Below are 12,006 nucleotides of genomic sequence, written 5' to 3'. Positions count from 1 at the left end.
TTCTGTTCTTGTCAAAATACTTATTACTGCTGACAGGTGTAACATGCTCACATTAATCCTTAATTCCTTGATTCAATTTTCTAATTGCTTTTTTGGCATGAGTTTGGAGCCATTTAGTTTTACTTGATCTATTTGTCTTATGGTATAATAATGCACTCTTAAAAATTGGATGCACCTAACTTAGAATGCTGAACAAAAAGTACATATAGATATTACTTAGTACTGAAAATCCAAAGTTTTATAGCGCTTCTGTGAGACACCACTTCTTGGAATTCAGATAGAGGCAAAACACTTCACACTTTTCATCTTCCTGTATTCGCAGTATTAAAGATTTTTGTTGATAGATACAAATTGATGCTGAAGTTTCAGTGAATTTTCCCCAAAGACATTCTGAACCCTTATAGCATATCCATGAACATCCCCTTAGTCATCATTGTGTTCTCCTGCTCTTCTCATCTCTTCATGCCGCTGCCTTCTGCTGCCTTTCCTGCCCACCAAGTATGACAGGACACATTTCCCAGCTTCTTCTTGGTCTGGACTTTAAAGCTATTCATTTGTGTTTTTCCTAAGCAGGTAAAGAGCACAATGCAAGATTCACTGGGGTTTTCTGCCAGTAACGGTAGTATTGTCATCAGTCATTTGCATATAAAAAATTAACCCAGCCCTAATTTATTTCTTATAGAAAAATATCAAGAGCGAGCAAAGCTCAGAAATTCCTCACAAACTCAGGCAGGCAGCTCGACTTTGGGTAGGTCTTTGTAGGATTTTCAGAAAAAAAAATCTGGCAAATGAAGAACATTTTCTCATATAAAAATCTGGGACCCTGGGAAGATGACTACTGATGCTTGTTTTCTGTGAATAAATATATGACTGCACGTTTAAACTGTGCAAAAAACTTATCTACTTTTTTTCTTCTCTGTTTTGTTCCCTACCCTCTCCACTTATACGTCTTCTCTCTGCATCCACTGACTTAATCTTCTTTTCTCACTATAAATAATAATATATGCTTTTTCACCTTTTTATTCCTCTGTGGTTTTCTTCTTCTTCTTTTTCACCTTCTCAACTGACAAACCTCTTTCTGTCACAGTATGTGTAAGAAAGGGAATATAAGAGTAAAAGATCGTTAAATAAAAGTATTGTCTTATTCTGTCTTCCACTGATAAAGTTTCATTAACTCTGTGATTGTTATTTGTGCTTTTTGGCAAAAACGTCAGTCACTTTATGTACGGGGGGGGGGGGGGGGGGCGGGGGGAGAGGGAGGTAATTTGAGCAAGTAAATCATGGTAGCTAAGTGCTTTGGGCAAATAAACATGTGCCTTATCTCTTCCAAAAAAACCCGTGGAAAATGCATGATAAATGGCACATTTCAGAGAACATATTATATCACTGTGAAATAACTTTGATTCATGGTTATGTATTTATCTTTAAACAACTGACAAACCTTAGGGTATCTAAATTATTATCATTTGCTCTATGCTTCTGTGGGTTTTTGCTAGTGAATCTGAATGATGTGAGGTAAGGTAAGACATCTGCTTTTTCAGTCGTAAAGTTCTATAAAAGAACAAATAAGCACAAATACAAAATTCTTACTGTATTTGATTTTTGGATGAAGTCCTCTGAAAAGTATTTATCAGAAATAATTTCCTCCAATTGCATTTTGAAAAGTATTAGTATAAACTTCAAACAGAAAAGGACAGGGCCTGTTAACGACAGCTTTTCACAGCAATAGAAAGTATCATAATTTGATTTATAGCATAGTAATTATTAACCAAATCAAAAGGCGTAATGGTAAATTTGTTTCTTTCAGTTGTGTGTCTGTATAAACTGTATTCTGAATTACATTTTTGAAAGATGATTTCATTTTGTCTGCTTTCACATAGAAAGGAATCGCTTCATTTGATTTGCTGTTGTGACAAATGAGGAAAGATGACTTACTCTGTTGCTTACACTAGTAGTACCTACTATTTTAATTTATGCTGTATGAAGATTCAGGTGCTGCTCTTCTAATATATAGTGGAAGATGGTCCATGACACCGTATGCAAAGGTAGAATCTATTGATCCTGCTAGTGAGCACACAGGAGTCACTGACTAACCCCCTGCCCGGTTTATGGCACTCTGTCCATGCACAGGAGGAGCACCTGGTGCGATCGGTTCCCAGCTCCTGCTGCAGAAACTCTCCTAGAGCTGGAAAGTCTATTTTGCACTGAAGGTGCAGGAGCAAGGCCAGTGCAGGGTGAAGTGGGAAGCAGGGGGTCTTAACTGGCATGGAGCTGCGTCCCTGTCTGGGTAGTGGGGGAAAGAGATATAGGTAGAAGTGCTGGAATGAAGGGGCACATCTTTAGGTCCGAGAGGAGGTGTGATATGGGTGTGTGGCAGGTGGGAAGCTTTGGATTTGGACAGCTGAGAGTGCAACAGGTAGGAGTGAATGAAAGCACGTAATAGTGGGAGAAGCAAGCAGAGAGGTATACACTAGATTGCTGTCAGTGCTGTGTTGCATTATTCTACACCTGCACTTGTCTGATTAGATTTAAGTGGCCCAGGGCACAGACTATCTGCTGATTTGAATGATCCCATCAAGACCCTGTTCTATATTAAATGTTATGACCAGAGGAATTACCATTATTTTTGCACGTTTTTTACATTGCTCTACAATATATCAAAGTCAAAGAAGCCTTATTAAGAAATTTTTCCCACACCTTTATTTTCGAAAAATCCACTGGTACTACTTTTGTGCATGCGCAATCAACACTGCTAATATTTATTCTGTTTTTTCCCTTTTCTGCATTGCTCTTAGTATAGAATCATATTATCCAGCAATGCCTGTCTAAATGTTTTGCTGACAATAGATCCATGGAAAGGAACAGATACACACCAGCTTACACAAGTTCAGAATCTGTTCCTTTCATCTGTTCCTTTGGACTACAGTGAGCCAATACCTTACCAAAAAATGATCAGTCAGTGCTACAAATCCAATGCACTCAGTTTAGAAAATATTTCTTATGTTTTTGTAAAAAAAACTAACATTTTTAGCTGAAGCTTTTGGGGTTTTACTTTTCTGTTTCATTGTTTGGTAGGGTTGTAGTGAATGTAAGTTGTCATTCATTATGTCATGGCAATTTTAAATTAGATGACATTACTCACCCAAGTTATTTTAATGCTATCGCCTCAAACGAATCTATAGAAATGTCTTTCAAATATGACCATGAAGTAAAAAAATCAGTATATTTATCTATTGTTCAATTTATTGCTGTATTCTCTGTTTTCTTATCTTCACTGAGCAGTAATAAATGTTGGTTACTTGGAGGTAGGAAAATAGAAAATGATAATTACTTTACATGATGGAAGCGCCTTTGTTTTCTTTATATCTAGTACTTTGCAGTGTATTCAACTTGGCTATACTATCATTTTTCTTAGTATACTTGAATCAGTTGACATTTATATATACATTGCATTTTGCATATAAATGGAAAGTTTTATGGCTTTGAATTTTGAATCAAAACATCAAACTCATATTTTGCCTTGGAACATGACAGACATTCTAAAAATTTACAAACAAAAAAACCCACAAATGCTTCTGCTGATTTTGACCTAATGTTTTTAGAAACGTCTACTGCTTGACTAAACTTTTGAGCTCTCAAAAATGAAATGCCTATCTCTTAGTGAACACAAAACATGGAAGCATGAAAATATGCAAACATTGTAAACTATCATATTAGAAACTTCTTACTCTATGGCTTTGTAGACTGCTTTGCTTTTATCCAGCTCCTAGTGTCCTCAGTCTTGGTAACTTCAGAACAATATGGCAGCAACCATTCAGTTGAAAGTTAACTAAGCAAATTAAACGATCTGTATAGCTAATAAGAGTGATATACTTGGTTACAGCACATACCTACTGCCAGCAAAACCACTATTATAATAGCTTTATATAAGACAAAGTAAGATTATAACCACACAGGCAACATTTTCAAAGGGTTTCCAAGTTTATTCAAATACAGTAACACTGCAGCTGTTTTCTGCATATGCAAAAAAATTCAGGAGAGTCCTGCCTTAAAGAAATCGTTTGCTTACCAGGACAGGTACAGAGAAGGCAGACTTACTGGGCTGGGAAACTCAAGAGGGATTGGCTATCTTTATATATCTATATATAATATGGATTTGCTCTCATTTTATGGTTTTGGCATTAGGTTTTGTCTAGGTACTGACTGGATGCTGTTGAGGCACAATACTTTCACTTGTTATCAGAATAGTAAAAATTCTGGTACTTTGAGACACCAATGTGTATATCAGAAGGTTTTGCTATTTTCTAGATTTTGAGAACTTGATATCAGTACATTTAGTGAGCTATAAAATTAAGTATAATTTTGTTGTCTTTATGATCATTTAATTTTTCTGTTTGGTTAGGTTTGCAGTGTAGGCTGTTAAAGTCCATGTTAAAGTCAATTAACATCGGTAGGACGATCTGTTTAAATGTGAAGAACTAACTGGGAAAAATATCTTCCTACTGTTACAGTGAACCTTAAAATAAATTAAAGATGTACGAGTAAAACTGAACTGGAAATCTCAGGTGTTACATAGGTATCTCATTTTTTCAGGGTGCTCCTAAACCGATTGCCATTGAGCCATGTTCGGGAAACAGAGCCGCAGTCCTCACAGTATTTTTATGTCTGCCCAGAGGATCGTCAGGAATCCCCCCCCCTGGTCAGTCAGGTAAGGCTCGTGCTGATGAGTGTCACGTTTGTCTTCATTCAATCCAGTCTGCTCGGACAAATGCACACACGCATATCCAAAATAACGGCACAGCAGATGAGTACAAGGGCTACTCAGTCAAGTTGGTGTTAAGTTTAGGGCCAATGTTTAAGGAGGAATTTTTGTTTAGAATTTGATGTGGTATCCCAAATAAAAAGCCCAGTAATCAAACTGGTGTACAATGGCATATCTCATTAGGGCTTCCTGAAACAACGCGTGTGCATACTGATACGCTTTGACATTGTCTTTCAGGGCAAAAAAAACCCCCAAAACAAACATCCCCCCCCCCCCCCCCCCCCCCAAAAAAAAAAAATGTTGTACGCAGCCTCTTCTACGGTTTCAGTTCAGGTTCCTATAAATGAGGCTATATAGGGAATAGCACAGAGCATTCTCAGTCGAGGCTGATGTTGTGTGCACTAACTTCTAGTTAAGTTCCTTTGTGTCATGCATCCCAATGATGTGCTGATCAGGATTCAATTAAAATATTAGCATTTCCCCAAGTGCCTGTCAGGTGAAACCTGGGATTGTGTGAATGAATGCTTCATGAGGAAGGTGTTCACTTTGGAAATGACCCCAGCTTATTTTAAAGCAGCATTTGCATTATCTGGAAGCACTTCTTGTGGTAATCTACCTTAACTGATCTGTCTGATCTCATGCTAGATCATCGTACAAAACCATTACAGCTATTCTTATAAAATCCTCCCCGTACAAGAAGTGCCTATATACACTTTTAAAACCCTCTAAATAACTGCCAACAATAATATGATACAAAATTGTCATGACGACAAAGTTTAGACTAATGTCGTGCTGCACAGGTGACTGGCTTACTGTTTCAGAATTCACTGCAGCTTTTGCCAAAGTGAACACCTTTGTAATCAATAGTAAGCTGCATAGTATGTGCCCAAAATGCTGCTATAAACCAGAAGATAAGTTTTAAGGCAAATTTTTATCATTGGGAGCCAAAAAGATATCCTTTTAACCTTCAAAAATCCATTTAAGAGATTAAAAAGTATTGAGTAATGATGATGAGGGCAAGCTCAGTTGACTTATGTTGGAAATAAACTCAGTTGAGTGTTCTTCTTTTGGCCTCATGACCATCTGATATTTATTTGGGGGGGGGGGGGGGGGGGGGGCGGAATTAATTTTGGGGGTGGGGGGAAGGGTTTTTTTCCCTCCCCTTCCCCCAAGTTCTGAGATGAGGATTTAGTTCTCAAAACGCTGTTTATGGTTGTAATATCATTTCTGGAAATGCTATGAAAATAAGTGTTACTGATGCTTTGTCAAACACATTTCCTGGAAGAAGTACATAAATGTAAGTGCTCTGAAGAGAGCAACGAGGGAAGAAGGATGTTAAGCATATTCCCTGTTCATGTTTTAAGGAAATGAAAGAGAAACTAAGGTGTTTATAGTCTTGCAAAGAAAAACATTATGAAAGGAAATTAAAAGTAATTGTTGAAATTGGAGCTTAAAATGTTTTTATCTGTGGTTTTCAAATTTACCTATGAAGTGTGTCTCATCAGTAAAATTGTATTTATCTAGTTACTTCATAGTCAGCTTCTATTTACTATATACATTTTATTTTAAAGTATTTGCTGTTCTTTGCTCTTGGTAAAAAGTGGAGGGAATAGGCTTTTTGAAACAGGAGCTGGATTTGAGAACACAGCAGATGTGTCATTTTAAATGTTTCTCAAGCCACGAAAGAATACACCTCCTTTTGACACGTGTCGTGTCCTCCTGTTCTGCGCAGTCTTCTCATTACTTTGCCTTCCATCAGCTTTGCAGGCATATATTTCAAATGCTATGCCTCCATTATCTATTATGCTCTTTGTCAGTCATTTAGCATGTGAAAATATCTAAAATTTTTAGTTCCACAACTTTCACTTCATTCAGGGTCAAAAGCAAATAAAAATGCTTGAGATGTGCAACCATGTTGATTCAATCGATTAGATTATATTGCTATAATCATTTGTTCTTGTGTGTAATGAATTCTGATACTCATGAACTTCTTTCACTGTATGTAACCGTGCACTGACTAGGCAGAAGCTATTAAAGAAGTTTGCTGGTGTACCTGTAGCTCTGCTCATTCGCTTCGGTCCTGTCCTGCAGCGCTAGGTACCTGTAGCTTCTTTCCTAGGCTTTCTGGGAGCAGGCGCTGTGAACTGCACCAAGTTATATGAAATGATGTGGAAGCTTTGTGTGGCAGACGTGTTTGCTATGCAGTTGGTTTCCATCATAATCTAAGCTAGCTTGAAAAAATGATATCTAGGTGGATAGAAGTAGTGTGTTCACTAATTATGTCTTGCCAAGTAATTTTAGGCTCCTCTGTTACTTGCATATAACCATTTTCAAGCTCATTGGGATCATTCTGGGGTAAAACTGACATCACGTCAAACATATTTGTTTAAATGATACATCAATGATACTGATTCTCAGTTGGCAACAAGAGACTGTAGGTTCCATTTCATATATGCGTATGCCTGAAATATAAGAAGAAGATGTCTGTATCGTTCTGCATTACATTTTTTCCAAAATTGAGAAAGCTAATTCTTTTGACAAATAGCTAGTCCATGCTCCACTGGAGTTGTTAGTTGTATATCTATTTTTTTAAGATCTGAATTTGATCAAAAGTGAGTTTTACTTGTATCCAAGGTTTACATTAACAAATATTTTGTTGGGAAATGTCTCTGAATATTAAAAACCAAAACAAAACCACCAAAAAACCCCAAACCCTAATGTAAAGGTTACCCTTTCTGCAGCATATGTTCTATACTTCACCTTTATCAGCAGCTGGAAGAAAAGTTGAAACTACAGATGGTGGGCTTTGGCCAAAGGCTATGCAAGGCAAAAACTTCTCTAGGAGAGACCATATGTCCCAGTGGAGATCTGATTGCTCTCCACTTCCTACAGAAAGTACTCAGAATTTTACAGACTTTCAACAGAATTGTTTAGTTTTAAGTATTAATGCTATAAGTATACATATAACAGCTAGGCTGGCACAAGTCAACCGCTTAATATTAGTATGCGGTTTTATACAGATTGGTCATGTAGCTTCAGATGAAATACAAAAATGAAAGTATTGCAAATAAGAAACACCATAAATACATATATATTATATAAAAATGTAAACAGCAATAAATGTTACCATCTTAGGTTAGATGTAGCACAGTTCAACTACACTTCTCTAGAGTAACAACTGTTTTGAAATGAAATTTTTCTTGGATTAAGGAAGAAATTAGAACTGAATTATAAATTAGAATGATCAATGAAAAACATGAAGGAAGTTTAGGAGTAATAAAACCTAAATTTGTCAACTTTGGATTGACAGGTAGAACATATAGTTTCCTCATTCTTCAGTTGTCTCATTGACTGCATTGGACTTAAGTAATCACCTCAAAATTCAAAGGTTCATAAAACAAACAAATTGTACAGACAATTGCTGGTATATATATATGCATGCATCAAGGTATGTACATACCAGAAGAATCACTTGTTCAAGCACTTGTGGACAGATTATAATATACAATATTATATTATATGTATGTGTGTGCATATATATGCACATATATACACACATATATTATATACATATATGCCTTGCAGATTTTATGACACACTGGAAGCTAGAGATCATCTATATTGCTGTAGTGTCTCACTCCATGCTTTAAATAGCTTAAACTCTTCTTAATATCAAAGGAGATCTAATAATGAAAGCAGCTGCAACCAGATCTCTAGAAAGAACTAAATTGTATATATCAAAGGGTATTGAACAAAACAAGCTAGAAAAAAAACCAAAAAAGAAAAAAAAAAAAAAAAAAAGGAAAAAAGAACAGAACAGAAAGGAACAAGAGGATAATATATAAATTACTTCATGCAGAAAAAAGTGCCAATGAATTACCAGCAGAGGAGAGACCAAGAATAACTCCTTCAAGGTCTTCACACAGCTCTGGTGATATATTGGGCAATACAGAAAGAATAGCTTAGTAGCATGATAAATTCTGTTAAAAGAATGGTGATCATGTCATCATTACTACTGAAGCCAACTAAACCCCATGCTTTGAGGTATCAAGATATTTGCACAATAAGTTTATAAAACTCTATGATGTTTGCGTTGTTCTTGGATAAGGCCACTAAATGCTTTAAAGCACAAAGAGAAATGGCAATATTAAAGCATCTCAAAATTATTCTGAATCAAGGAATGTAATTTCTGAATTATTTACAAATTATGTTACTTTCCCACAGCAAATTTTGCCTACCTACCAAGCAGGTAGAAGTGGTAGAGCACCCAGCAAAGGTGCTTTCCTACTAAGTAGGTGAGCTGAATGGTCTCTAAAGGTGAACATATATGATTGTCTCTCTGTTAAACCTCAGAGGATATTTAACATCTGTATGTCTATGACTAGGTGAGGTGAATCTAACTTAGTAGTTAAAAATAACACTTGGAAATTAAAATTAAAACTTAAATACAAAGTAGTTGATCAATAGAACAACTTCAGTGGAAATGATTTTGCAGTGGAAGTTGTGAAATGTACATCATAGAAGACTACATACAAAATTTTGTTGCTATAAATAATAAGTGAAGATAGCAAAAGATCATGGTTGGTGGACCTCATCAGCAGTGCTATCTGAAAGTTACTCTCTGGTATCCTTGAATCAAAACAGAATTTCATGTAATTCTGGCCACACTAACTGTGGCATTCAATCCTACTTAATCAGCGAGCTATAGTAGGATCACAGAATCAATAAAATTACCATGCCATCTGCCTTCCCTATACTCACCATCATAATGAATAACGACTCATTAAGTGTTCTACAAGACAATTAGCTCTGGATGGGGATTTTCAGTCACAAGGCTTTCTTGGCTTTTTTTTTTTTTTTTCTGATTTTCTCTGATTAAAATACAAAAAAAAAAAAGGTAATACATATAATAAGAGACATTATAGTTAATGATATTGCTCGATTGTTCTGACTTTTGGAAACAAAACCACAGTTAGTGTTTTTCCTACATAAATTGGGTTCATATAGGTACCTATCTGAATATGCAGTGAAACGCTTGCAGACATACACCAGGGGCAAATAAGTCCCAAGAATTTCTACCTGCTACAAAGACATTCCTTGCTCAGTCCCTTCATACATTAAAAATAACCTAATATAAAGTCAGTTGGGCTGCAAGGATGAGGAAAGATTTTCTTGTAGAGGATAAAGACGTTGATGAAAATGTACTGTAAATAAGAAATATCTCTTATGGCCTTTTTCTTGTTGGAAGGCATTTACAGAATACAAAAACAGTGAATATATAGGACAGAATGGTGGAAAAGGTAATAACATCAATTGAATTGTACAGCATGATGCATGGAGTACGTATTATTAAGGGCCTGGGCCTGCCTGTTGAGGGTTCTAGCATTTCTTGTGTACTCAAAGGGAAATAGTGGGAAACACCTGAATCTGATTCTGCATTAGCAAGGGCATCCATGTGCCTGCTGGAAAGATCCCATGTCACAGCAGTGGCCAGGCTGAAGAGTCAACGGTGAACTTTGGAGGCTCCTTTGCTAAGCACCACTTTAACCCCTTGTCTTCTCAGACATACATATTCCAGTACACTATTTCACTTCTTTGTAGACTTTTTCTTATACTGAGGAAGGCAGGGGGAGGAATGGCTTGAGGCTTGCTTCTGTTAAGAGCAGAGGGCTAAACCAGATCATTAATTTTTTTGTCCTTTGTGTGGTCTCTGTTCAAACTGGAAAACAAGGAGGATATTCATAACTGGTAGATTATTTAGACTCATAAACATCTAAACAAGAAACTTAAAAGTGATACAGCAAAAGAATCTGTGAAGGATGTAACCCTAGGTAAAACAGAACATAGTTCTGCATTCTGTTTTTTACCATCCAACCCATGAAAGTAGTATCTGGGCATCCTACATGTGTATTTAATTAAACATATTGCTCTGCATCATCCTGTTCTTTGCTCTGTACCAGTCCACCTCTCTAGACTGAGTGTCTTCTCTTTTTTTAATTTTGGAGACAGACTGTTGGCTTATTTTCATTATTTGCAGTTTTATTGACCTAAGTTTTTGTTGATGCACTGAAGAAGTAGATTTTATATTTATAATATAACAATGCTATTTAGCTAGAATAGAGTGACATGTAAACAGGGAAAACATTATGGAAACACTGAGCAAAACCAACTCTGCAATACCCCTAAAAGGGATACTCGCCCCTATCACAAATAACAAGATTTCTCCTATGAAATATTGAAAAAAAAAAATCTAAATTCTATTCATCTTCTCTGAAGTGCCAATTTACAACTGGAAATAAGCCAAACTACGTATTACAGCAAAACAGTGCGGATGTCTAGAACGTGTTAAAATACAAGGGCGAGTCCAGCATTTTATCTCGGCTGAAAACACAGTAGAGTTTACAGGGGCATATAATTCACATTCCTAGAAAAAAGCCGTCTCCAGAAAATATTACACATCTGCATTATGTGAATGACGCTTCCATGATGGAACTCAGTGACAATTCACGCAGCTCAGCTTGCAAAGGTGCGTGACTGGATTCATTTCACCAGAAGCTCTGCAGATAAGGCGGATTATCTTAAAAGACTCAGTGAACAACAGAATTTTTTGAAAGCTACTTTTACTGTTTAGACTGTGTGAGGACTGACTTCAGTCCTTCCCTTTAACCTAAGGCATGACTAGAGCATTTTGTATAGAAATGTAATTCTGGAAATTGCACTGAGGGATACTCCATAATAATCAACAATATGCTGCCAGTTAAATGCTTAAAAAATAGAAAAAGTTAAAATTGTGTGAAAAAATCAAAATAGTTTTTGTAAGAGTTTAATGATTATAACTAAAACTAAACTCACAATTAATATATCAGCAGTAACTTCAACTTATTGATGCTGAGAGACTGATTTGTCAAGTGCCATGGTCTCAACAGAAGTAAAATCTGGAGTTCTTTTTAGTTAACTGGAGATGCTTAGCAGAATACCTCTTTAAGACTTGCTAGAAATTGAAATCATCTGTTCTGAAGATGTTTTTACTGAAGAAGTTTCTTTCTTTTAAATAGTAAGACCTATTTTTGGAGTGTCTATTTTCTGCTTAATTCCGTTCTTCTGCACTGCATCAAATGAGGGAGCAGACTGTGTTTATAGTATTGACACTGTGAAAAAAGAACACAGTGGTAAGTGGCAGATGGTGCTGATGATGACTTAAAAAATATTTATGGCAATAGCAAAAACAAAGTAGATAATAAGAC

The 12,006-nt window shown here is 36.2% G+C and overlaps 1 protein-coding gene across 2 annotated transcripts in view; it reads left to right on the top strand.

The window, feature by feature from the left end:
* ATRNL1 (attractin like 1) overlaps nt 1–12,006 on the top strand; it is a 526,081-nt gene that overhangs the window by 467,164 nt on the left and 46,911 nt on the right. For both annotated transcript variants that reach the window (XM_040607278.1, XM_040607277.1), the window contains one exon: nt 4,594–4,708. In XM_040607278.1, coding sequence (XP_040463212.1) covers nt 4,594–4,708 — 115 coding nt within the window. The remainder of the gene's footprint in view (nt 1–4,593; nt 4,709–12,006) is intronic.

This window comes from Falco naumanni, chromosome 9 (genome assembly GCF_017639655.2).
Source record: "Falco naumanni isolate bFalNau1 chromosome 9, bFalNau1.pat, whole genome shotgun sequence".
In the NCBI taxonomy this organism is placed as follows: domain Eukaryota; kingdom Metazoa; phylum Chordata; class Aves; order Falconiformes; family Falconidae; genus Falco; species Falco naumanni.
Note: the sequence above shows the minus strand (reverse complement) of the source record. Positions and strands in the feature narration are given on the sequence as shown.